The sequence below is a fragment of the Oncorhynchus nerka genome, linkage group LG19 (genome assembly GCF_034236695.1).
Source record: "Oncorhynchus nerka isolate Pitt River linkage group LG19, Oner_Uvic_2.0, whole genome shotgun sequence".
NCBI classification, from domain to species: domain Eukaryota; kingdom Metazoa; phylum Chordata; class Actinopteri; order Salmoniformes; family Salmonidae; genus Oncorhynchus; species Oncorhynchus nerka.
The window spans coordinates 29,193,616-29,221,411 of record NC_088414.1 but is presented as its reverse complement, the minus strand read 5'-3'; the positions used below and the strand labels follow the sequence as shown (position 1 = coordinate 29,221,411).

The 27,796-nt window shown below is 41.4% G+C and overlaps 1 protein-coding gene across 1 annotated transcript; it reads left to right on the top strand.

The window, feature by feature from the left end:
- On the top strand, positions 1 to 26,622 carry LOC115101335 (EH domain-containing protein 1-like). The gene is made up of 5 exons (XM_029620739.2): positions 1 to 579; positions 6,524 to 6,621; positions 23,725 to 24,137; positions 24,286 to 24,450; positions 24,606 to 26,622. Exons 1-5 carry the CDS (start codon positions 191 to 193, stop codon positions 25,125 to 25,127), a joined length of 1,587 nt encoding a protein of 528 aa, XP_029476599.1. The 5' UTR covers positions 1 to 190; the 3' UTR covers positions 25,128 to 26,622.
- Positions 26,623 to 27,796: the final 1,174 nt, after the last annotated feature.

Below are 27,796 nucleotides of genomic sequence, written 5' to 3'. Positions count from 1 at the left end.
TAGCTATCTATTTAAGACACGTAGAAAGCTAACCGGCTGGCTGGCTAGTACATTTACTAATTCAAACTTTCTACCTCATCGGGGAGAGACACCGCACCGTTATCCAGCGATATCAACAACTACCTTATTGAACATCTACCGTTGCATTGAGATAACAAGTACATCTGCAATATTTTCGAATTTGGGCACCATGTTTAAAAGGGATGGTAAGAAGGACCCAGAACTATTCCAAAATGTCTCTGAAGGGCTGAAAAAACTGTACAGGACCAAACTCTTTCCATTGGAAGACACCTACCGCTTCCACGATTTCCATTCACCCGCTTTGGAAGATGCCGACTTTGACAACAAGCCTATGGTGCTCTTGGTTGGCCAATACTCTACAGGTAAAACCACCTTTATCCGGCATCTAATGGAGCAAGATTTCCCCGGCATGCGGATAGGGCCCGAACCGACCACCGACTCCTTCATAGCGGTCATGCATGGAGAGCAGGAGGGGCTGATCCCAGGCAACGCACTAGTAGTTGACCCCAAGAAACCCTTCAGAAAACTCAACGCTTTTGGCAATGCTTTTCTTAACAGGTGAGTCCCAGTCCAGTGTAACTACTTAGCGAAATACTAGCTTATATGGACAGCAAACTGGGAATATTTTATGAATCCCCCAGCCAGGGAATTAAAAAGATGGCCTGAACTAGCACTGTTGGTGGATAGCTAACGTTAGCTAGCTCTTCTCTATTGATTCTCATATTTGCCCGAGGATCATCGAATAATCATGCAACTTTCTTTTTCACTCCATTAATTCATATTTGGTATTTTATTAATTATTATCCTCGGTTCAGTGTGTGACAGTATGCAGGGGAGTGGCTGTGTGTTTGTGTTGAACGTTTAAGAGCCACTTCTGCTCAGCCCATGTCCTTGGACTGAGACTGATCAAGTTAACAAGTTTACTACCCCCCCCTAATCTATGCTTTCATAATGCTCCCACACAGCTGTCATGGGAGTATGACAAATATTAAGGTCGTCTCTTAAAAAGTGAAATGGGGTGTGGTCAATAGGTCCATCCTGTTTTGACATCACCTTGCAATCAACTTCTGTACATGAATACAAGAAATGTCATAGCTTATGTAAGAAATGAGAATCAACTCTGATAGTAGCTAGACTATTACCCTTACTCTGAGAAAATGTGTGATCTATTAATTACACTGTACGTATTGTAAGTATGATAATTGTATTGCCATTGACACAGCCTCTGTCCTGGTACAAGCTGCGGAAGCGGCTGTCGGGTTCGATCAATTATTAACTGGTGCTGCTTTCATTGTTACATTGATTTCCACATTCATGCAGAATACCTGGACAGACAGGGTAGAGTAGTACTTGAAAAAAAGGCATGATAAGACATGTTAATAGCCAATAAATATGTAATCTATCCTCCTGGGAAACTGCAACAAGTCATTAAAAAGGCATTTATAAATTTGTAATTTACACACCAATTCTACAATGTTGTATCCTGACCAACCATTGTTTTATTTAATGTATAACTGATGTCAGAAACATACTCATAATCTTTAGTGGATTGTCAGTGGTATGGACCTTTTGCTTTACTAAAACTATGCCAAATCATGACCATTGCTCTGTGAATCATTACACTTGCAACAGTCTTTGGCGATTCCATGCCAGTGGGAGCGGAAAATATTTTTGGAATCTCGGATTGTTCCAACAGTCCTCACAGTTCCTCCCATGAGGTTTCTATGTTTGACATGCATTTTAACATTTGTATCACAAACCATTTTTGAGGAAATCATGATGGAAGTAGCCCATTTTAGACCTATACATTCAAATTGTATTTGTCACATGCGCCGAATACAACACCTTTATCATATGTGAACCGTATATGATAGACAACATCTTGGTGTCATACTACTTGTAGTGTGCGCTAATTTATGGAGTACGTCTAGATTAGGAAATACACCTTTTCGCATTCATTTATTCAACATAAAAAAACATGAATGTCAACTCAAATGGATTATAGCTAGGTTTCCATCCATTTGGTGACAGATTTTCAGGTGATTATTAAAAAATCCACATATAGAACATTTGTATTTTCCCACCAGTGGTGCGTTTCCACCAAAACGATAATAGAATAAATCACGTTCCTGAACCAACACTTGCACTTGACTCCCCTCTACCGATAGTTTTGTCACAAACCGTTGCGTTAAATGACAAATGTGCCTACTCTGGACTGGCCTTGGCACTTGTGCTCTAGCCAACAGCTTGCAGATACAGTGGGTAGGCTAGTCTACATGATGAGAATATTTTTCTGTCGAAGGGTTGTCAAGCATTTATCATCATGTCAACAGAATAAGACCCACCTCCATTTTCTCACATAATTAAATATATTAGTTAGGTTACACATTGAGCTGTGCTACTGTAGCTACATTTTGTGACAACATGCACTGTGTGCATCACTTTATCCTGCATTCCAGTAGTGCATATGGAAAATAACGTTTTGGGTGGCAGTTGAAAAGCAGATGCTGTATTTGACATGTAGGCTTGTGTTTTGCTTTGTGTAAAATATTTTTTATATATAAAATACTTACACACACTTATGGATTTTGAAATGTGAGAACAAAGACTATGCAACCCCCCCCCCCCCTACTTAAAATTGCCTTTGAAAGTTGAGGTGGATGTGTCATTTCACGTGTCAGTGTTTTTTTAGCACTGTGTTCAGAACACCTCTATTTTCAATCAGTTGTGCTTTTCCCTTGGGTGTGACCCAAGTTGACACTAGCCTGCCACTTGAGGAATGGGATCCTCTGTATTGAATGTCGTCATGTGGAGGGAGTGGTGACTGGGGTTATAACAGTAAGAAGGAGGGGTGAGGCTCTCCTGGAGAAGCGCTGATAAAAAGCTACAATAGCGGTACTTACCAGCTGAGTTTATACTTGGCTCTATGCGACTGTCACCCCCTGCCCTGAAACATTTGGCTCGTTAATTCACTATTTTAGTGCAGGGGTTCTTAAACTCTTTCTGTGTCTGTAGACTGGTCATGCTTTCTGAGCAGAAAGGCCAGTCAGTCCCTTACTTCAGCTTTGCCTTGGCAGAAAGAACTCGGGTACTGAATCAGCCGTTTCTCCTTCAAACAATAGGCAGCACATTCTGACTCTTAATGTTTCCTTTCTCTCTTGGCAATCATGCACAGCACTGTCATCCATAACCTTGCTGTTCTAGCCAGCCCCTCTCTGCTGCCTCTCTCAACCCCTAAACCCCTTAACAGTACTCCAGATGCATGATGAACCTGTCAGGGTGGTGTATGCTGTTGCTGTCAATGCCTCCCAGAGCCCCCTTTCTGTTTTTGAGTTTGCAGCTTACACACAGACCATGTTCGTTGGCAACCGAGCCAAGGGAACTCCAGGAATTCGGGATGAGAGTAGATGTGGGAAAAAAATTGAGGGAGCGGAGACTCTGAGGAAGATACCAAACATCGATGGGTCTGGGGAAAATCTAAGGGAAACATCCAGGAAGGGTGGGTGTGTTGTGAAGATAAGGGCTGCCTCTGGCTGAGTGATATGTGGAGGGTTGCAATTGAGGGGTTAGTGTTTTTTACATTTTTTATGTTATTTAATTTTATGACTGTAACCGGCAAGTATGTTTTAGGATTGGATGATGGTGGCTGTGTGAGCGACATGGAGTGGTTTAGTCAGGAGTTATGCACACGCATCCAGATACACTAAGGAAACTTTAACCATGATCAGATGAGGTAAGGGGTTAGAAAGAAAAGACCTCTGCCACAATAAGGGAATTCCTGCCACTCTGTCACATTGAAGGGAGAGGAAAGCGAAAATCACTTTTTCCAGTATGCTCTGCTTTTTGCCATTACTTTCACTTCTAAGAAAATGAACTCATGTACAGGTTCACTATATCACTCCACTGAAGGCCCGTCACACGACTCTACTACATTTGAATTGCCTGACAGCGGGTAGAGAAGTCTGTCTAGTAAATGTCTAGATTGCCAACTAAATGTACTGACTGCCTCTGGGGGTGGATGAAAAATTAAAGCTACTTCAAGTACATGGTGTTCAAATAATCATGCAGGAGTCATGTGTTTATTGTTATCCGGTGTTAAGGCCTAGGTAGCTGCCCAACATTTCCACGAATGATTTTGTTGAGCTCTCTCTCTAAATAGTTTTATAACAGAGTGGACAGAACGTGTGTGTGTGTGCTCGTTGTATTGAGTGTAGCATATGGTTTTGTGCCTTGATTTGGAGGGTCTCCAAAAACAATAGTCAGTCTATTTCTAGAGGAGCTGGACAGCTCAGATACAGCTCCTCATCTATTGTCTTGTAAGATGTCGGAGGATGTAGGTTTGCATCAAAGCTCAGTTCCAGTAATTTACTTGTCATCTGAATTTATAAGCATAAATTAGATCAAATGTGTTGGTAATGTGAATGGGGAAAACTGGATCAACTAAACTATTGGTTGCTCAGGAGGTAGAGGGGAATTCAGATGTGTGGAATAAATTTGACTAGTTGTGGAAAATACCGGAGATTAAAAAAAGGTCAGGAGCATGCACTGCATGCCAAACAGGTGCTGTTAGATTACTATAATTTTTGTAAAGCCTATATTACAGAAAAAAGTTGCATTCATTTGTGAATTAAATTTCTGAAGTGCAACGGTTTAGGCCTATTTATTGTTTACGTTAATTATTTAATGGTTGCTTTATTTTTTTTAACTAAAATGCTTGATTGCATTTGAAACTGACTCGTGTGATGACATTAACAAATAATTGATTGATACAGTAGCCTATATAAGTATTTAAATATAGGCCTAAGTTACGGTATTAAAATTAAACAGGATGCGCTCTACAGCTCAATGGTGATTATTCAAGGCTGCTATACTAAGCCTGCTAATGATAATGACATTACTTATTATAACGATTGACAATAATAATAATAACAGACAAATTTGTGAAATTGTTTATACGACGTGTTGTGAGGCTTGGTGCTCACGGAATCAGTAGGTTATTAAACAAACACTCAAACGGGCTTTAAATTGTTTTTCTTCTCCCCTCATCAATCCACACACCACCACATAATGACTAAGCAAAAACAGGTTTTTGGAAATTTTTGCAAATGTATTAAAAATATAAAACACATTTACATATGTATTCAGACCCTATGCTATGTGACTCGAAATTGAGCTCCGGTGCATCCTGTTTCCATTGATCGTCCTTAATGTTTCTACAACTTGATTGGAGTCCACCTGTGGTAAATTCAAATGATTGTACATGATTTGGAAAGGATCACACCTGTCTATATAAGGTCCCACAGTTGACAGTGCATGTCAGAGCAAAAACCAAGCCATGAGGTCGAAGGAGTTGTGCGTAGAGCTCTGAGAGAAGATTATGTTGCGGCACAGAACAGGGGAAGGGTACCAAAACATTTCTGCAGCATTGAAGGTCCCCAAGAACACGGCCTCCATTCTTAAATGGAAGAAGTTTGGAACCACCAAGTCTCTTCCTAGAGCTGGCCACCCAGCCAAACTGGGCCATCGGGGGAGAAGGGCCTTGGTCAGGGAGGTGACCAAGAACCTGATGGTCACTCTGACAGAGCTCTACTATTACTCTGTGGAGAGCTTGAGAGGATCTGCAGAGAAGAATGGGAGAAACTCCCCAAATACATGTGTGCCAAGCTTGTAGCGTCGTACCCAATGAGACTCGAGGCTGTAATCGCTGCCAAAGGTGCTTCAACAAAGTACTGAGTAAAGGGTCTCAATACTTATGTAAATGTGATATTTAATTTTAAATATTTTTGAAAAAATGCATAAACTTGTTTTTTTCTTTGTCATTATGGGGTATTGTGTGTATGTTAGTGGGGAACAATTCAATCCATTTTAGAATAAGGCTGTAACGTAACAAAATGTGGAAAAAGTCAAGGTCTGAATACTTTCTGAATGCACTGTGTATATATAAGGCACTTAACATTTTAGGGTATTGATTATAGACAAGTTGGTTTCCTCTCACTGTTCTTATACAATTAATGGAAGGGCTGTTTTCTCGTCTCCTAACTCTTTGTTGGTACCTCCCCCGCATGGTTCTCAACACCAATATGCTTGTTTACTTAGCTATTATGCACATAGCAGCATGGTCTAGGAAGGTGCCAATTGAACAGCGCAATTATGTTTCAGAACCGTGGACAGCTACCACTATCCAATGCGGGAGAAAGCGCATTTGTTATAGAATAATATCATTTTTATTTGTTGCACCGTTCTTACATGATATAACTATATACAATTTCAGTAGCATGTCTTAGACTAATAGATCACATCACTAATGTGCCAGCCCCACAGCATTCACAATGGATTAGACCAATCAGACAGGCACCAATCAAACAGGTGTCAGGTACACCATGATTTTAGCAAAAAATTATTGCAACTGCTCGACTGAAGAAATGCCGGTCGACCAAACAATCAACCATTCGACTAAATGGGGTCTGCCCTACTACATATCAACGCTCTATCTTTCTCCCAGGTTTGTGTGTGCTCAGATGCCCAACGCTGTATTGGAGAGCATCAGCATCATCGACACCCCAGGAATCCTGTCTGGAGAGAAGCAGAGGCTCAGCAGAGGTTGGTGCTTTACCTCCTATTTTTCAGTCTCTTACTTCCCCATCTTTCTTCTCTCTGCCCCCTCTCAATGACTGTCCTTTATTCCTCTCCCTTGTTCATTTCCTCTCCTGCTCTCCATCTTATCTCTCCATATTCTGTCTCATGATTCGTTTTTTTTTTTTTTTGTGCCCTTGAGAATGCAGATTCATACTGTAGGCATTTCGGACACACCCGCAGTGAAGCAGAGGAATGAAATTGAATAAGTTGCATTACCAGAGCATAACACAGCGTGTATTTTTAGCCGTCCTGTTTATATTACTGCAGAACAGCCTACTCTGTTTTCTAGGCTGAATTCCTGTGTGTGTGATCTGCTTCAGAAGACAACTACCTCCTATATATGGTCCTAGGGCAAGTGCATTGGGTGGAGATGTAGCCTAGTGGTTTTGTTCAGGAAACAATTGTTCATCTTTTTGTTTAGAGTGTAGGGTGTTAAGCGGTGTTAACTTCCTGTTGGGAGTGTGTGTGTGTTGCAGAAGAGAGGATGTCAGAACCTCTCCACGCCCCTGCCCCCCTCATGTTGAACACAGTGACAATGTGTGTGAGTGCCATCCCACTCCAAGATAAATGTCCTGACAGAGGAAGGCCACCAGGGACCAGGGAACAGTGGGAGCCTCAGAGGGAAAGGGCTGGAGGATGGATGGTTAGGGCAAAACACTGACTCCTGGCCAGGATGACGGGAAGAGTTGCTAGTTTAACTTAATGTTGAGCCTGGAACTTTTTGACTTCATCCAAAGCATACATTGAGTTCTAGTTATGTGTTTTTACACACACTTTCAGGGATGGGCAACAGACTAGTCTTGTGAGGCTTGTGGGTGCCCTAGAGCATGCGATGCTAGCATGGTCACCCCAGGGTAAAACAGCCTCCTGGGGACAGAAAAGAGATGCAGTGGTAGGTAGGTGAGAAAACGGGGAGGCTTTTATAGCTGGTCTTTAACTAAAACATTGGTGGTATAAAAGTAGACTTGTCATGTTAAATTAACTTTGATGTTGGGAGTGCTGAAGGCAGGAGATCGAATGAGTGTTTGAAGTCCAGTGGAATTAATAAGTGGAACCATGGTGTGCTGTACCGTCCTTGACTTTAGGTGGGAGAGTCGGGGACTGGGACATTGCAACAGGGCTTTCATGCACTTACTGGAGAGAGTATTGAACACCTCAGTACCCACGAGTCACATGAGCACCATGGTGAAGTAAAATTGGGCAGGCCAGAATGGATTTGAATTCACATTCTGACAGTATATTGAACCAGGATTGAAACTGGGGTTATAATTGAATAACAGAGTGGTTATTGTGGTCAGAATACATTTTTCATTAGGCAATAGTGGGGCTACAATGGGGAAGCTCTGCTACAATCATTAGCCACTGATGGAAAATAGGAGGTTGTTGGTTGTTTTTCCCCAAGCTATCCTCTTATCTCTTTATAACATGCATACTACACAGACACGGGCTAAAACACACATAGGAAACACGCATAGGAAACACACACACACACACCACACAGACACTCATAGGAAACCCACACCACAGTCAATGCAGGGTCACTGCAGTACACTTCCCCATTGTCCCTGTGACTGTGGCACATGTCCAAATTGAATGCTGTCAGCCCATCTCCCTTCACAAATTCTCTCATCCCACTCCAAACTACTTTCCCTTTCATCCTTTTGTTTTCATTTTCATTGAGTAGCTCTGTTAACAGAATGGCTTTGTTGGACATTATTTCTTTGCCCAAACCTAGCTGAAATTCCAGATGTCTGATTTTAAAACTAGGCTACAGCATCCATTTAGTCACCATTAGACTTTCCACCTTTAAGACTGAATATGTTTGTAGGTGCAACAGTTTGTATTAAATTTATAATTTGTCACTCACATGCTCATTTCTGTCCAATAAGCACCAACGATGTGCAATTGTTGTAGCATTTCCGACAATGCTAACATCTTTTCAGACACATCTGAGTTCTAAAACTGGACCTAAGCAATTGAGTTGCGCATTAACAGTGCAAGTAGCTAGTTAACACCAGTCGGATGAGAGGCAAGCTACATTCAAAGGAATCTAACTATATTTTGCTATGGCAGGTTTTTCACATGGCTGAAGTCTTTTGTGTAAACTGTTGGTCTTTGACACTTGCGTGTAATAAGCACAAAAAGCATAGCAAACGTCCTTGGCTTATATTGCCAGTTGGCTAGCCAACTAACTTTAGCCAGTAACGTTAGCTAGCACCAAGGCTGTAATGTTAGCTGAATGGACGGCTCATGCACCGGCACAATATAGCTATCCCGCATTCTTCCACAAACAAATCACAGCTAGCTAAGTAAAGTTCCTAGTCAATGCGCAACTTTGGAAAACTGCCAAGCATTATGCATGCAATGGTTAAAGTTCAATCAGTACTGAGTGAATGAAGAACAAGTGTCCTGTCATCACCAGACTGTCTGTTTTAACTAGTGTCAAGATAATGCGTTCATGACAGGGTTTGTAGCGTTTTAGATGGTAGACGGCAAACCGGATATCATTGTTTTCAATGCGAGCACAATGGTAAATGCCTTTGAGGTCAGCCACCATGGTAGGCGGAGTTCAAATATTTCCACTTTGCTGTCTGCCATAGTGTTGTTTTCTACCGGATGTTGACTGGTTTGTTTACTGAAATAACCATAGCAATGCATACTGGCTTGCTTTTGGCGTCAGTTTTTCATGCTTTCTTGTTCCGCCATGCCGACTGGTATGTTTTTTTTTTGCGTCCTTCGTCTAAATGCAGCATAACACGGAACCCAGACAGACTGCGCGTGTGCGCTATCGTGCATAAATGTATTTTGTCCCCCCACACCAAACGCGATCACGACACGCAGGTTAAAATATCAAAACAAACTCTGAACCAATTAAATTAATCTGGGGACAGGTCGAAGCATTAAACATGTATGGCAATTTAGCCAGCTAGCTTGCTGTTGTTAGCTAATTTGTCCTGGGACATAAACATTGAGTTGTTATTTTACCTGAAATTCACAAGGCCCTCTAATCCGACAATTAATTCACACCTAAAACGGTCAACTGACTCGTTTCTAGTCATCTCCTTTTCCAGGCCTTTTCTTCTCTTGACTTTATAATGCAATTGGCAACTTTCACAAATTAGGTGCATTACTGCCACTGAAAGACCTCGTTCGTCTTTCAGTGGGTACCTGCTTCTATAAACCAATGAGGAGATGGGAGAGGTAGGATTTACGGCGCAATATGCGTCAGAACTAACTTCTAATTTAGCCCTTGGCATTGCAGACGCTTATTGGCGCGCGCAATAATTGAATAACATAGATTTCTACATTTTATTTTGCAACACTCGCACATGCAACGCGAGCGGTGTAGTCAGCCTGTAAGCGTTAACATTACAGCCATGGAATCTGAAGGGTTACCACAGCCACAAAGTCAAAATGGGTTGTAAAAATTCATAAATATTAGCTCTTTGGTTTTAATTTATGGTTGGGGCTAGGCATAAGGTAACCTGTGTGGTTAGGTTTAAAATCAGATTTTAAGATGTGAAATGGTAGAAATAGGCAGGGTTTTAACCATTTCTCTTTCGTGTATAGTTTTGACACCCCGGTCCCAACTTGTGCGCACAGACACACGCTTATTAGGTGGCTCTTCAGAGCATTGCTGAGTTGCAATGGACAGGGACTGTTGTGTGTGTGTGTGTACTAGTGTGCGTGTCTTACCAACAGTGTCTACTGTTGCCCTAGCTAGCTACCAACCAGCGTTGTTGCCCCCGCCTTTTCTTCTGTGGAGTTTATCGGCAGTTGGCATCCAACATTATGGTGAATTACCATCTACTTTACTGTAGTGCTCCCGTCTGTGTACCGGAGTCCTAGCTTAAATGACCAATAGAAGTATAAAGAATTCCCAGATGCACTCCACCCCTACGGTACATCCCAGGGACACACTGCTTTGTGGCAGGGTGGTGGATTGTGTTCCCTGAAATGCGTACACCAGCTGATTGATGGAGCACAAGGCCCTCTCTGCACTAGTTTATCTTCTGGAACATCCAGCTCCTACGCTGTGCGATATCAGAGAAGACCACCGTTGTCCCGGGAAACCTTTTGGATGACCAAATCTGTGCATCTGCCACACCGGTGCCGTCCCCTAGGTGTATCCCAAGTCGTTTCCATCGAGTGGGGTGACTAGGATGTCATGGGGAGAAGTAGCACAGGCACTCTGCTGGCGCAGAACACAGAGCGGTTTGTGCCACTTCATGCCTTGCTCTCAGAGCCACCTAATGTGACTGTCAATAATGTATGTAAATGGTTGATGGATAGGCTACATATTGATTATTTTTATTTTCCAGGAGCTTGCTCAATTTGTCTTTTTTTCCAGTTAACTCCATATTGGCTGAAATGGATTTCTGGTTTTTCGCATCCCTCTGCAAAATCAGTTATTTTAATATTACATAAATATGAATTACTACACTATTTCTGTTGCCATTTGTCATTGTGTATTTTTACTTATGTATTGCTGTGTTATAATGGAATCACCTTCCGATGTAAAAACCATTGATATTCAAAACAATTTTTAAAGTGAGAAGTACTCATCCGTCTTAAACAAAATAGGAAATTCACATGAGCACCACAATGCCTACTCCACCCATGCTCTACCAAGGTTTTCCAGCACACAGCTTTGACTTCCTACAACAGCTTTGTTGGTCTATTGTACTTCAAACAACGTGTATGCAGGTTGCTTAGGATTCAAACCTACTCAAACAGACTAATTCTTCAGTGGAGTAACTTTAGTGTCCTGCTATTCAAATGTTTATAAATTGGGTGGTTCAAACCCTCAATGATTGTCTGAAAGTCGTGGTGTATCAGACCACGGGAATGACAAATTACTTTTTACTATTCTAATTGCCTTGGTAACCAGTTTATAAAAGCAATAAGGCACTTCCGGGGTTTGTGGGATATGGCCAATATACTATGGCTAATGTCAGTATCCAGGCACTCTGCGTTGCGTTGTGTATTGGAACAGCCATATACCACACCCCTCTGTGCTTAATGCTTAAATATACACTGAGCCAACAAAATAAAAAAACGTAATATTGAGTTGCACCCCCGTTTTTAATAAATTAGCAAACATTTCTAAACCTTTTTATGTTTTGTCATTATGGGGTATTGTGTGTAAATTTAAACCATTTTAGAATAAGGCTGTAACGTAACAATGTGGAATGTCAAGGGGTCGGAATACTTTCCAAATGTTCTAGCCTACCCCTTTCCAGTAATGAATTCAATGCAGTATTAGCTTTATTTAATTACGGGTTATGCATAATAAGCTTAACTTATATCCTCTCTTGTGCAAGCACCTGTGCTCTGCTGGCCTCTTTAACAAATGCTCCTTAGCTCTCGGAGTCCCATGCAGAAAATCTAGACTAGCTTGCTGGACATGATTTTTCTTACACCAATAGACCATTCGAAGAGGGACACAAGCTCTTTTTTTCCCTAATGGTAAATACAGCAGCCCAATAAAACTCAGGTACGTTAAAAGGAGTGAACCCGTGATGGCGGTAGGCTATAGCAGTTATTTATTTAGACTCATAACCATTCAATCTTCCTGAAAAGAAGTGAGTCTTCTGCATCTAGTTCTAGTCCTATATTATTCAAGGATGTCATTCGAATTAAGATGAGGACAAACATATTTAACTTCTGGAAGCAGGAATGAATGAATGAAGCAACAATGGAGAGAACGAGGAAGGCTAAAAACGTTAGGGGAAATATTATGTGTGTGCGTCAGCCTACTAATTATACAATTAGGCCCTATTATATTTCAATTTTGCTAACCTATACTTGTGACTTTGTAGGCCTCGTGCTTCACCAGAATCGCATGGTCTCTTCTGCTTTGTCATAGTTTGAACCATGTGTGTAATTCCAGTCCCTATAATAGTTCACACTCAGATTAGCCTACTGGAGCTAGTTTCATTTTTTTACCCAAGAGTGCATATATATATTCATTCATTCAGCCATACCTGTTGCTGACCGGTGTATACAATATAACACACAGCTTTGCAATTTCTATAGATAAACATTGCCAGTGGAGTGTCCTTAATGAAGAGCTCTGACTTTCAATGTGGCACCGTCATAGGATGCCAGCTTGTAAAATTTCTGCCCTGCTAGAGCTGCCCCGGGTAACTAAATGCTGTTATTGTCAAGTGGAAATATCTAGGAGCAACAACGGCTGAGCTGCAAACTGGTAGGCCTCACAAGCTCACATAACGGGGCTTCCAAGTGCTGAATGAAGCGCGTAGCCCCTTAGTTCCAGTGAAGGGAAATCGTAATGCTACAGCATACAATATTCTAGATGATTCTGTAACAGTTTGGGAAAGGCCCTTTCCTGTTTCAGCATGACAATGCCCCCGTGCACAAAGCAAGTTCCACACAGAAATGGTTTGCCAAGATCAGTGTGGAAAAACTTGACTGGCCTGCACAGCGCCCGGAACTCAACCCCGTCGAACACCTTTGGGATGAAGTGTAATGCCGACTGCGAGCCAGGCCTAATTACCCAACATCAGTGCCCGACCTCACTAATGCTCTTATGGCTGAATGGAAGCAAGTCCCCGCAGCAATATTCCAACATCTTGTGGAAAGCCTTCCCAGGAGAGTGGAGGCAATTGTAGCAGCAAAGGGGGACCAACTCTATATTAATGCCCATGATTTTTAACAAGACTGTTGATGAGCATGTGTCCACAATACCTTTGGTCATGTAGTGTAGCTAGCTACATCTATTGGCTTTTTTTGTGCGTAATGCGCAGTAGCTTATATCATTTTGGCCATGTATTGGATAATGGCACAATAATTTGGGCTTGGGCTCGTGTATTTAATTATTTCCATCACATTCCCAGTGGGTTAGTTTACATACTCAATTAGTATTTGGTAGCATTGCCCTTAAATTGTTTAACTTAGGTCAAACATTTCTGGTAGCCTTCCACAAGCTTCCCACAATAAGTTAGGTGAATTTTGGCCCATTCCTCCTGTTGGCCTCCTTGCTCGCACACACCTTTTCAGTTCTGCCCACAAATGTTCTATAGGATTGAGGTCAGGGCTTTGTGATGGCCACTCCAATACCTAGACTTTGTTGTCCTTAAGCCATTTTGCCACAACTTTGGAAGTGTGCTTGGGGTCATTGTACATTTGGAGACCCATTTGCGACCAAAGTTTAACTTCCTGACTGATGTCTTGATGTTGCTTCAATATATCCACATAAATGTCCTCCCTCATGATGCCATCTATTTTATGAAGTGCACCAGTCCCTCCTGCAGCAAAGCACCCCCACAACATGATGCTTCCACCCCCATGCTTCACGGTTGGGATGGTGTTCTTCGGCTTGCAATCCTCTCCCTTTTTCCTCCGACCATAACGATGGTCATTATAGCCAAACAGTTCTATTTTTGTTTCATCAGACCAGAGGACATTTCTCCAAAAAGTACGGTCTTTGTCCTCATGTGCAGTAGCAAACCGTAGTCTGGCTTTTTTATGGCGCTTTTGGAGCAGTGGCTTCTTCCTTGCTGAGCGGCCTTTCAGGTTAGTTCGATATAGGACTCGTTTTACTGTGGATAGAGATACCTTTGTGCCCGTTTCTTCCAACATCTTCACAAGGTCCTTTGCTGTTGTTCTGGGATTGATTTGCACTTTTGTACAAGTATGTTAATCACTAGGAGACAATGCGTCTCCTTCCTGAGCGGTATGACGGCTGCGTGGTCCTATGGTGTTTATACTTGTGCACTATTGTTTGTACAGATGAACGTGGTACCTTTATTAGGCATTTTGGAAATCGCTCCCAAGGCTGAACCAGACTTGTGGGGGTTTACAATTGTTTTGTTTTTTTCTGAGGTCTTGGCTGATTTCTTTTGATTTTTCCCATGATGTCATGCAAAGAGGCACTGAGTTTGAAGGTAGGCCTTGAAATACATCCACAGGTACGGTACACCTCCAAGTGACTCAAATGATGTCTATCAGAAGCTTCTAAAGACATGATGTCATTTTCTGGAATTTTCTAAGCTGTTTAAAGGCACAGTCAATTTAGTGTCATGCACAAAGTAGATGTCCTAACCGACTTGCCAAAACTATAGTTTGTTAACAAGACATTTGTGGAGTGGCTCGAACCTCGATGGTCATAATGTTAACCTCTGACTTCAACTGTAAATGGCTCATCAGGCTCAAGTAGAATCAAGTTTTGAATTTTCATGCTGATCAAAGCTCTAATCAATTCCAGACATTTATGTTTTATAATTATTTTGAATGACACTTCCGGGTTTCTGGGAAATACCGGGTTACCAAGGAGAATAGTGATTTATTTTCTAGATGGGACTTATTTTAAATTTACAGTACCAGTCAAGTTTGGACACTTGGGTTTTTCTTAATTTTTTACTATTTTCTACATTGTAGAATAATAGTGAAGACATCAAAACTATGAAATGACACATAGTGAATCATGTAGTACCCAAAAAGTGTTGAACAACTCTAAATATATTTGAGATTCTTCAAAATAGCCACCCTTTGCCTTCATGACAGCTTTGCACACCCTTGGCATTCTCTCAACCAGCTTCACCTGGAATAATTTTCCTACAGTCTTGAAGGAATTCTCACATGCTGAGGACTTGTCTGCTTTTCATTCAAGCTCTGCTGTCCAACTCATCCCAAACTATCTCAATTGTGTTGAGGTCAGGTGACTGGAGGCCAGGGTATCTGATGGAGCACTCATCACTCGCCTTGGTCAAATAGCCCTTACACAGCCTGGAGGTATTTTACAGTAGCTCTATTTTTTTGCTGTACTCCTGTCCTTCCTCTCCCATTTATTTCTGATGTCCATCCGGTTTAATTTCTATTTGCCATATCTTTCAAACTGTGTGCTTTCTCAAAAGTTCTTAACCCATATGCGTTTTACATTAGTTAACTTGTTATTATGGTGGAGAGTAGGCATTGTGGTACTGATGAATTTCCTTTTTCATCCTCATACCAATGCCTACATCTCACTTAACACACTACAACAACAAAAAATAACTGTTTTATCTGCCTCAAAGTGATACTTGTCTCATTTGCCCTGGCTCAAACCTGGCAAGGGCAGTTAATAATCTCAAGTCTTCCACTAGTTCAGCTCCACGGCTGCTTTACAATTCTGTTAATCATAATACTATGGCCTTCTTGACTAGGCTATATGGAAAAAAAGAGTAGGCTATTTAGCTACCTTTTCTTTTAGGGTGCTAGAGTGAGGACTTTTCCAAATAAGGACACTGCTATTTTGCGTCAGGGTTACAGTAGTGAATCTAGGTTACTACTGTATCTGTGAAGGTACGGCAGGTGAATTGGGTGATGTCCTTGCCACTCTAGCATGTCCTGCAAGGTTCACTTAGACAGACCGTTCATTATTTACTGTATACATGCTCAAGGTCCTCCTCGGTGACTCCCAAGGTTTCTCCCGGTTTCGGGTGTCACGGGCATTCTCTCTCACGCTTAGACAATTCCTGGCAAATTAAGGCTGGTAATAAAGGGGTTGCTGTGTCTGCTGTCAGCAAGTGAGTTGGAAGAGATTTGAACCCATGTGGTTAACCAGTGACAACAAACAGCTTATGCAACGTGGCTGGTTCCTTAACCTTAAAGGAGAAAGTGTTCATGTCCACCACGCTATGCCTGTTTCTTTTATATTTCTGAAATGTATTAAGCTCAGTTTTTTTAGTTTGTTGAACGAATGCATACATTCACACACTCACATCCCACAATGAATCATTTGACCTCAGGCCATACAGGATAACAACATGTTCCATCAAAAACAGGCCCTGTGCCAACAAATAAGTAATTATCCATTCTATTGTGGAATTCTAATTTCCATTCCATGAACATATTCCTAGATCCTTCCTCTGTTCCAAGCCTTTCTATTAACTGGAGAGGGGATGCCATGCTTATGACTCCCATTAGTGTGAAAAGCTAGCCATTTCCCAAGGGGACACAGAGGAGATAGTTATTAGATGTTATACTACCCAGTCTCCTGTTCTATCCACCAGGACATTGATAATGACCCTGCCTATTGTCAGGGGTGAAGGAGTTGAGCTGTTGGACTACCATGTACTAAATAACCAGTAATGTAACTCATGACAAGGCTAGCGGTGTTCATGACCTCATGACCAGCAAGTACACGTCAGTAGGACCACATAGTAGGAAGTGATGCCAGGCAGGGGGTGGTTAACTGTCAGTCTTTGAAAGCATTCTTTCTCCCCCCCCCCCCCCCCACATGGATCAGGTTTCACTTGCATGGTTTATTAAGTTCAGACATGATTTACACAGTTAATATCTAAGCCAAACTGATGGAATGCACTGACAATAGGTTATGAATGTGTGGATGTCTATCTGGACAGTATTTTGAGTAAGCTGTGTAGGTGCCTAGCAGCATGCCTGTTTGTATGCGCCTATCGGACAGACAGCTGAGTATGTCTCTTTCTGAGCCCTGCAAGGATTGTCTCAAATTTCTAACTTATGCTTCATATAGGTATGACGCAGACATTCTCCACCAGCTCAGCATACAGTGGTAGTTCTCACCCTAGGCAGTGCCACATTCTCTATTATTACATGATTTTGAAATGAGAAATTATCTCCCCTAGTTTGGTATTGTTCTCAACTCCATGCGTGCGTTCATAGCAGATAGTTGCTGATATTTTTGGCAATTAGTGTATCTGCTATGTGGACACCTGCTCGTCGAACATCTCATTCCAAATTCATGGGCATTAATATGGAGTTGGTATTTGTATTTATTATGGATCCCCGTTAGCTGCTACCAAGGCAGCAACTACTCTTCCTAGGGTCCAGAAAAATTTACGGCAGTTATAAATGTTTTAAAACATTACAATACATTCACAACATTAAGTGTGTGCCCAATATGTGTTGCTTCACAGTCCCTGTTCCTTAAGGTGTTTAAAATATATATTTAAAAAATATATATACATTATATATCTCTCATTTTACTGCTTTGAGTTACTTGATGTGGAACAGAGTTCCATGTAGTACTGTGCACCTACCATAGTCTGCTCTGGACTTTGAAGAGGCCTCTGGTGGCATGACTTGTGGGGTATGCATGAGTGTCTAAGCTGTGTGCCAGTAGTTCTCTCCACTAATTTCAGCCAGGAGAGCTTGACATGCATATTATTGTTAGCTATGTGTACATCCAAGGTCCCCCCTTTGCTGCTATAACAGCCTCCGCTCTTCTGGGAAGACTTTCCACTAGATGTTGGAACATTGCAGTGGGTACTTGCTTCCATTCAGCCACAAGGGCATTAGAGGTTTGGCACTGATGTTGGATGATTAGCTAACTGTGCTGCTGGAAATCACAACTGAGAAATTCTTTCCATTTAGGTTCACTTTCACCTCCACCAATAATTGGCTCCAAGGTTGGGGGCAATTCAACTCTTTTAGTTATTGCAAGACAAGCAGAATTGACCCTGACTATCTGTATCAGGCAGAAAAGTTAATAAGATGATAAATAATGCCATTGTTTGAAACAGACTTTGGGTGGGCCTGACATACAGTTGATTGGCTGGTAAGAGGTAAGGTTGAATATTCAGAATGTTCTTTCTCTCTTGTGATTGAGCTCACCTTGAAGTGTTCAACTTTATTTCACCAGAGATTGATTGTTCAGTTACAATGTGGTGTGGCAACAATTAACCTTCAGGTTAAATGAAGAATTGTGACCTGCTGTGCTTTTTGATCTTCTCGGTGTAGATTTGACATCCCTGACTTTATTACCAGTACATCCCTCCTTAAAGGGAGTAGAGATAAGTGGAGCTGTTCTCGTGGACTTTGCCAGGTAACGCCCTCATTGGATCGGTCCAGAGATCACACATCCTGCTGACGTTGACACAAAACCCAGACTGACGGAAGAATAATTTCCTGTGATTCACTAAAGCCAACTTATTACTTACTGTGCTTATTATCCTAGTGAATAACAATCCTAACAAACTACTGTACTGTTTAATTGACTCTTGGCTCTGACAAAACAACTTACATCCATACATACAGTTGAAGTCGGAAGTTTACTTACACTTAGGTTGGAGTCATTAAAACTAATTTTTCAACCACTCCACAAATTTTTTTGTGAACAAACTATAGTTTTGGCAAGTCTGTGTCATGCACAAAGTAATGTCCTAAGTCATTTTTCCAACAATTGTTTAGACAGATTATTTCACTTATAAATTCACTGTATCACAATTCCATTGGGTCAGAAGTTTACATACACTACGTTGACTGTGCCTTTAACTTCACATGGATGCAGGGGCAGTATTGAGTAGCTTGGATGAAAAGGTGCCCATTGTAAATGGCCAGCTCCTCAGTCTCAGTTGCTAATATATGCATATTATTATTAGTATTAGTATTGGATAGAAATCACTCTAAAGTTTCCAAAACTGTCAAAATATTGTCTGTGTATAACAGAACTGAGGAAAACCAAAACAGGAAGTGGCTTCTATTTTGAAAACTCCATGTTCCATAGCCTCCCTTTGCTGGATTTAAAGGGATATGAACCAGATTCATTTTCCTATCGCTTCCTCAAGGTGTCAACAGTTTTCAGACATAGTTTCAGGCTTTTATTTTGACAAATGAGCCAGAACGATAACATCGCGTCAAGTCGTCACATGAGTTTTGCTTACGCAACAGAATTTGGACAGCCATTGTTTTCCACCCTCCTACTGTGAAAGACATTTGCGGTTGATATATTATCGATTATATATTTTAAAAACAACCTGAGGATTGATTATAAAAAAACGTTTGACATGTTTCTGTGGACATAATTGAAACTATTTGGAATTTGTCTGCGTTGTCGTGACCTCTCATTCCTGTGGATTTCAGAACATAACGCAACAAACAAACGGCGGTATTTTGGATATAAAAATCATCTTTATGGAACAAACGGAACATTTGTGTAACTGGGAGTCTCGTGAGTGAAAACAGCCGAAGATCATCAAAGGTAAATAATTAATTTGATTAATTTTCTGATTTTCGTGACCGAGCTACCTGATGAGAAGTGTACTTAATGTTTTATCGTGCGATCGGTAAACTTACACAAACACTTGGATTGCTTTCGCTGTAAAGCATAATTTCAAAATCTGACACGACCGGTGGATTAACAAAAGGCTAAGCTGTGTTTTCCTATATTGCACTTGTGATTTCATGAATATAAATATTTATAGTAATATTTATTGTATGTAGCGCTATGCTATTCAGCGGATGTTCATGACACTTAACCCGATAGGGGGATTGCAGCCATAACAAGTTAAACAGTTTGGGAAATTCCAGAAAAATAACTCATGACTTTAGAAACATCTGATGTACCTGTGGATGTATTTCAAGGCCTACCTTCCAACTCTGTGCCTCTTGCTTGACATCATGGGAAAATCTAAAGAAATCAGCCAAGGCCGGTCTGGTTCATCCTTGGGTGCAATTTCCAAATGCCTGAAGGTACCACATTCATCTGTACAAACAATAGTGCGGCAGTATAAACACCATGGGACCACGCAGCCGTCATACTGCTCAGGAAGGAGACGCGTTCTGTCTCCTACAGATGAATGTACTTTGGTGCGAAAAGTGCAAATCAATCCTAGAACAACGGCAAAGGATCTTGTGAAGATGCTGGAGGAAACAGGAACAAAAGTATCTATATACACAGCAAAACGAGTCCTATAGCGACATAACCTGAAAGGCCGCTCAGCAAGGAAGAAGCCACTGCTCCAAAAACGCCATAAAAAAGCCATATTACTGTTTGCAACTGCACATGGGGACAAAGATGGCCACCCCCGTGCTTCACGGTACAAGTACAATGTCATGTTGTGGGGGTGCTTTGCTGCAGGAGGGACTGGTGCACTTCACAAAATAGATGGCATCATGAAGCAGGAAAATTGTGGATATTTTGATGCAACATCTCCGGACATCAGTTAAAGTTAAAGGTTGGTTGCAAAGAGTCTTCCAGATGAACAATGACCCCAAGCATACTTTTAAAGTTGTGGAAAAATGGCTTAAGGACAACAGTCTAGGTATTGGAGTGGCCATCACAAAGCCCTGACCTCAATCCCATAGAAAATCTGTGGGCAGAACTGAAAACGTGTGTGTGTGTGTGCAAGGAGGCCTACAAACCAGACTCCGTTACAACTGGCTCTGTCAGGAGAAATGGGCCAAAATTCACCCAACTTATTGTGGGAAGCTTGTGGAAGGCTACCTGAAATGTTTGACCTAAGTTCAACAATTTAAAGGCAATGCTACCAAATACTAATTGAGTGCATGTAAACATCTGGCCCACTGGGAATGTCATGAAAGATAGAAAAGCTGAAACTAATCATTCTCTCTTATTCTGACATTTCACATTCTTAAAATAATGTGGTGATCCTAACTGACCTAAGATGGGGAATCTTTACTATGATTCAATGTCAGCAATTGTGAAACTGAGTTTACATGTATTTGGCTAGTGTGTGTGTGTGTGTGTGTGTGTAGACTTTGACTTCAACTGTACATACATACTAACACAACATTGAACAAATCTATAGACACAACAATTAGGTAAAGTGATATTAGTCGAGCACCAATCCTTCGACAGAGGAAGATCGGGCTCTACGTACACAGGTCGACGCCTTACAGGCTTCTCTTCTGGTTTAATCAGCAGAAATGTGATTTAATCAATTACTTTTTACTAGGCTTTAAGTAGCCTAGCTATTGCATATAAAAGAACAGCTCTGCACCATTTTATAATGGATCTCTTTAATGTATGTGCGAGAGAAACAATGATCGGTTGAAGACAGCTGTTTCTCGCTGCTCAAATGGAACGCTGAGTCAGACTGTTCTCTGCATTGTCCTTCCCAAGCACATTTTAAAAACTGTGGACGTTGATAGTAATAGTGGCCTTTCCCTTTAAACAGTTTTTTTTAAGTCTCCAGCACAGCGTGTCAAGGCAGAGTCAGTGCCCTGCTGCCCTCTAGTTCAATTCAGAATGAACAAATAAATAACTGTTCTAAACAGAGGTGAGGAAGAGGTCTCTTTGTGGTCCCAGTGTCTCTCCGCTGCACAATTAATGCGCCAAAGGCTCTTTCCTGTTTGTCATTCAGGGGAGGATATTGTGTGGGGCGAAGTCAAACCTGTCGTAGAAATGGAGTGAATAGAATGGACTTTCGTTCATTTAAAAGATAAGTGTGAATGTCAAGTATGATGGGACAAATTAATGTATAAAGCGTCTGTTCTCATTCAGAACCAAGAATTTCTTATTTCCTTTTGAATGTTTGTAAACCAATGCTTAAACATTTTCTATTTGGAGTGAGATGTATATTAATTACACACTTAATAAAAATATAAATGCAACATGTAATGTGTTGGTTTCATGAGCTGAAATAAAATATCCCAGAATCTTTCCATATGCACAAAAACCTTATCTCAAATGTTTACATCCCTGTTAGTGAGCATTTCTCCTTTGCCAAGATAATCCATCCACCTGACAGGTGTGGCAGATGATTAAACCAAATTACATAGGTGTACCTTGTGCCGGGGACAAAGGCCACTAAAATGTGCAATTTTGTCACGCACAACAATGCCACTGATGTCTCGTGTTGTGTGTGTGTGTGCGATTGGAGTACTGACTGCAGGAATGTCCACCAGAGCTGTGTATGGCGTTGTGTGGAAGAGCGGTTTGCTGATGTCAACGTTGTGAACAGAGTTCCCCATGGTGGGATTATGGTATGGGCAGGCATTAGCTACGGACAATGAACACAATTGTATTTTATCGATGGCGATTTGAATGCACAGAGATACCATGATGAGATCCTGAGGCCCATTGTTGTGCCATCCATCTGCCGCCATCAACTCTCATGTTTCAGCATAAAATTATACGGCACAAGGATCTTCTCACAATTCCTGGAAGCTGAAGTCGTCCCAGTTCTGCCATGGCCAGCATACTCACCAGTTGTCATCCGTTGAGCATGTTTGGTATGCTCTGGATTGACGTGGACAACAACCTGTTCCAGTTCCCACAAATATCCAACAACTTCGCACAGCCATTGAAGAGGAGTGGGACAGCATTACACATGCCACAATCAACCATCCAATGCATATCTGTATCCAGTCCCGGTCATGTGAAATCCATAGATTGGGGCCTAATGTATTTCAATTGACTCATTTCCTTATGAACTGTAAATCTAAATTGTTGCATGTTTTATATTTTTGTTGTGTTTTATGTAGGCTAGACCTAGTGTTCAACATTGTGCTCCAGAAAACAACTATGAATAAGACCTGATGCCGATCTTTTAGAACATGAGGGTGAAATGTGAGGCCCAAATTCGTTTGCATCACATCAATTTCATAAGGCTTTACTAGGTGTGTCACGTACAATGAACTGGATTCTGCTTTATCCATTTCTATGCTCAGAAGGTCATGGGTGAAGGGTCAGTGTCGGTGTCACACTGAGAAGAGGAAGATGGAGGGTGTTTGGTTAAGGTTTTCCTGGCACAGGAAAAACACATTTTGTGTCTCATTGTGAAATATACCTGTTTTTGGCTCTGTAGCTGGGGGGTGTCTGTTGCTGTGTGGAGAGAGACCATGGAGACAGGATAAGCTGGAATCTGAGTTTGATTTGCATAGAGAAACAACCACACTCTTACTATGGTCTAGTCTAACGGTCACCCCCCAAAATGTTGTTCAGAAAATCACTGTATATAGTTAACATATTGGATCATATAATTTTGATTAAAGATCTAAAACTATTGATGTTAAACTTACAACTTTGATCTACGTAATGATGTTTCCTGGGTCACAGAATGCCTTTTCCGAAGCCTTTTTTTGGTGGGTGGCCCATGGACTACTAGGAGCAGCTCACACCAATTGAAATCAAATTGGTGTTGATTTATGTGAATATTTCCACTCCTTACATAATCAGATGCCATAAACTTATTGGACTGGAATTTGTTTGAACGCGTCTCACACAATTTTCATATGATTTAAATCATAACCTTTTTGATAAAAGGATTTAGTTCACATTGATGTTTTGAAGATTTCACACCCCTTTTTTATTTGAACAATTCTCTTTCCTCTCTTCAGGCTATGACTTTGCTGCAGTGCTGGAGTGGTTTGCAGAACGCGTTGACCGCATCATCCTGCTCTTCGACGCCCACAAGCTGGACATCTCAGATGAATTCTCTGAGGTGATCCGCGCCCTGAAGAACCATGAGGATAAGATGCGGGTGGTTCTGAACAAGGCTGACCAGATTGGTACGCAGCAGCTGATGAGGGTCTATGGCGCCCTCATGTGGTCTCTTGGTAAAATTGTTGGCACTCCAGAGGTGATCCGGGTGTATATCGGTTCTTTTTGGGCTCAGCCGCTCCTGGTCCCAGACAACCGGAAGCTTTTTGAGGCTGAGGAACAGGACCTTTTCAAGGATATTCAGGGGCTGCCTCGGAATGCTGCTCTGAGGAAGCTCAATGACCTCATCAAGCGGGCTCGCCTCGCCAAGGTGAGACCTAGGTCTCAAATGTTGGGGCTTGTTAACAGTAACATTAATCTCAGAAAGCAATTACTATACTGCATTATTGTATCATCCTCATTGTGCTGAAATCAATTGATCAGTGGTCCAGATGTGATTTAGTCTTCCCTCCCTCCAGGTCCACGCTTACATTATCAGCTCTCTAAAGAAGGAGATGCCCAATATGTTTGGGAAGGATAATAAGAAGAAGGAGCTGATCGCCAACCTGGGGGAGATCTACACGAGGATTGAGAAAGAGCACCAGATCTCACCTGGAGACTTCCCCAAACTAGCTAAGATGCAGGTACATAAATATGCATTATTTTTCTAGTGGAGGTAGTACTTCTGTTAACCAAAGTGGCCATGTAAGTAATGATAGCGGTAGTAGTGATGAGCATTGCAGATACCTTTTTACTTGACTAGAATTCCCCTGACCTCTTCAACTTTATGAACACACAGGAGATCTTGGCAAACCAGGACTTCAGTAAGTTCCAGGTGGTGAAGCCCAAGCTGCTGGAGGCCGTTGAGGACATGCTAGCCAATGACATCGCCAAACTCATGACCCTCGTCCGCCAGGAGGAGGCAGCCATGCCCAGCCAGTCAGTCCAAGGTGGTGCCTTCGAGGGCACCATGAATGGGCCCTTCGGCCATGGCTACGGCGAGGGTGCAGGCGAGGGCATTGATGAGCTGGAGTGGGTAGTGGCACGAGACAAACCCACCTACGATGAGATCTTCTACACCCTGTCTCCTGTCAACGGCAAAGTGTCTGGTGCCATGGCCAAGAAGGAAATGGTGAAGTCCAAGCTGCCCAACACAGTGCTGGGAAAGATCTGGAAGCTGGCTGACGTAGACAAGGACGGTTTCCTGGACGACGAAGAGTTTTCCCTTGCCAATCACTTGATCAAGGTGAAGCTTGAGGGTCACGAGCTTCCCACTGACCTGCCAGAACACCTTATCCCCCCCTCCAAAAGGGGACTGTAGAATTGGAAATCTGTCATATATGGCATTGGAATAGGCCTGAACAAGTAGAATGGTGCTTAGAGGTGTTTGGGAGAGCTGGGTGGGTGGATGGGATGAGCTAAAAGGGAAAGGGTTAGTATTTTTGGCCAGGGTAAATGTGACTGTTAAGTGGGTGTTTGATAGCAAACCGCCTAGATAAGGTGTTGTGGGGTATGGGAATGTGACAAATTGTGGTGTTGGGGTTAAAGTAATGTTAGCCTGTATATGACAATTGGCATAGTCCATTCAAAAATAGAAAGAGAAATAAACATGTTTAACTTATTCATCACCTGTGAATCCCTGATCTTTATTATTACTTATATTTCTCATCCTTATCATAAGGCCTTTGATGTCATTTGTGCTCACAGTACAATCACATTTAAATTTTTCTCATTGGGCCATGTCCAAAAGTGAATTCAATTTATTCCTTTGATAAAAAATGTCTCGTATAAGAGGGTTTGTATACTTATACAGGTCACTCAACAAATCAAACGATTAAAGAAACAAGGGACGCTCAAAACAAATATATGCTGGGGAAAATTGTATTTAATCCTTGTCTTCCATTAAGTTCGAGTTTAGTCTATTGTTTATTCTACTTACAAACATTTAATCAAAATATATAATTTCTAATCAAAACAATGTGTATGTTTAGCTTTTCTAAAGCCATTATAAAGCAAAGTGTTCTTTGAGTCTGAAAACAAGAGTTGCAGAAGCACAGGCACCCATGGAAAGAGAAAAGTCTGAGCCTTTTGGGTAAAACACTGGAGTCCTCAAAGGAATTGTGGCTTTAAAGTCTGAAGACCAGAGTTGCAGAAGTACAAATATAGGGCTACCTGTTGGCAGGGCAAATATTGGTCACCCCATAATGAATGATAACAATAGACAAGGTATTAGTGTTCTTCCCAGCATGCCAAACACTTCTGCTTTGTTCTCTTGTGTAGACTCAACTGACATGCAGATGGTACATCAACCTTACATTATCTGAACTTCTCATTAATTGACTAATAAGTTCAGATTGTTGTGCCTCATATTGTCACGGACTTGTAGATTTATTAGATCACAGACAAACGTTTGTCTTGGACAACATTTCCTAGCTCCTGGTGTCTTTAACAGCTGTCTCCTGTAAACCATATTTTGTCAAATTATGAAATATGTGACATTTAAGCTACATTTAGCCATTTTTCAGTCAATTTATCATATGGATTTTTTTTCTGATATTGTCCAGATCTAGTTGGGCATACAGTATGAATTAACAAAATGTCTGATCAAATATATTTATGGAAAACCAATTATCTGATTTTAGGGGACAGACTAGCTTCAAAATCCCATTTTGATCCCTGGCAGTCACATCTTTGGTTAGCCTTTAATGACAGGCGCTGTAGACGTTTTTGTAGAAGTGCCTCAACTTTACAGCTCTTAAATGTTCATATGTACATTGTTTTTAGTCTATTTTGAAATAAAATTGTATTATAATACATTTTGTTTTTCATAGACTTTGTCTGTTTTGAAATGACTGGATAAAACATTGCTAAAATTGTCCTTGTTCATTCCAGTGCTGTAGTCCTTATTAACTATTTGAAAATGTACTAACTGTTCAAATGCATTAGTAAAATACACTATTTGTACAAATATGCTTTAATTTTGCCAAATGTTCAGTGGGAACATGTGAGCTCATGCAGCCAATGTTAGCTTGTAGTGATGCACGGTTTGACAGCGTCAGCATGCTTCAGTTCAGCTGGCGGCTAACCGAACAAGTTTGTTTGCATACTCCCTTGACCTTAACTTAAAAAAGCGACAATAGTACAGTTTGTCCATTTTGATACACCGTAGCCAGTATACACTTCCAAGGTAACCGAAATCTGTTACTAATTTGGAAGATGTCTTAGTTGTTCAATTTTACATCAAACTAAGATGTTTAGTGCTGTATTTTAATGAAAAAAATGTGCACGAAGACGTGTCTCTTCTATAGTGTAATGGCATTTGCAAATAATTGGATGTGCAATCCACAACCTACTGTGCGGGTGGATAATAAGGATTCCGAAAAGGAAATAGTGTGGGGGGGGAATGTAAATATACAAATGTATTTTAAATTAACAAAATCTACCTGCTTTTTTTGTAAAAAAAACAACATTTTCTAATCAGATCCTACACATGCTCAGAAGTCTTCTGTGAGGGCGGAACATTTCCTAGCGACAATAGTCCATGCAGTGCTTCTGCTGTGAAGTCTTGGAGCACCAAAAACGTATCAGCTGCAGATCTGTCCACCTTCTTGGACAGTTCGCTTGATTGATTTAAAACATCAGCAACTGGTTGCAATGCATCCACCGCCATATCTTCAAAGGCCTCTTGCCCTTTCAACTCTCTTCACCGTCTCCACATTGAAGATCTGCTGTACAGCCCTGATCCTTGACACCTCAACCCCTTTCACCCTAACAGGGCACTCAAGGAAGTCCAGAGTATGAATCCCAGCACAGTGGCAACATGTTCTATTCAGAGATTCTTCAATACCATACTTCTGCCGTCTGCAAACGTTTCACACGTGACCATAACCTTTACAATTCCCACACTGTAGTGGTTTGAACACATTGTCTCTGTTCAGGTGGTTTCCTCAAACAGTATCTATAGGCGCTTCTCCTTTCTTCCATTTACCA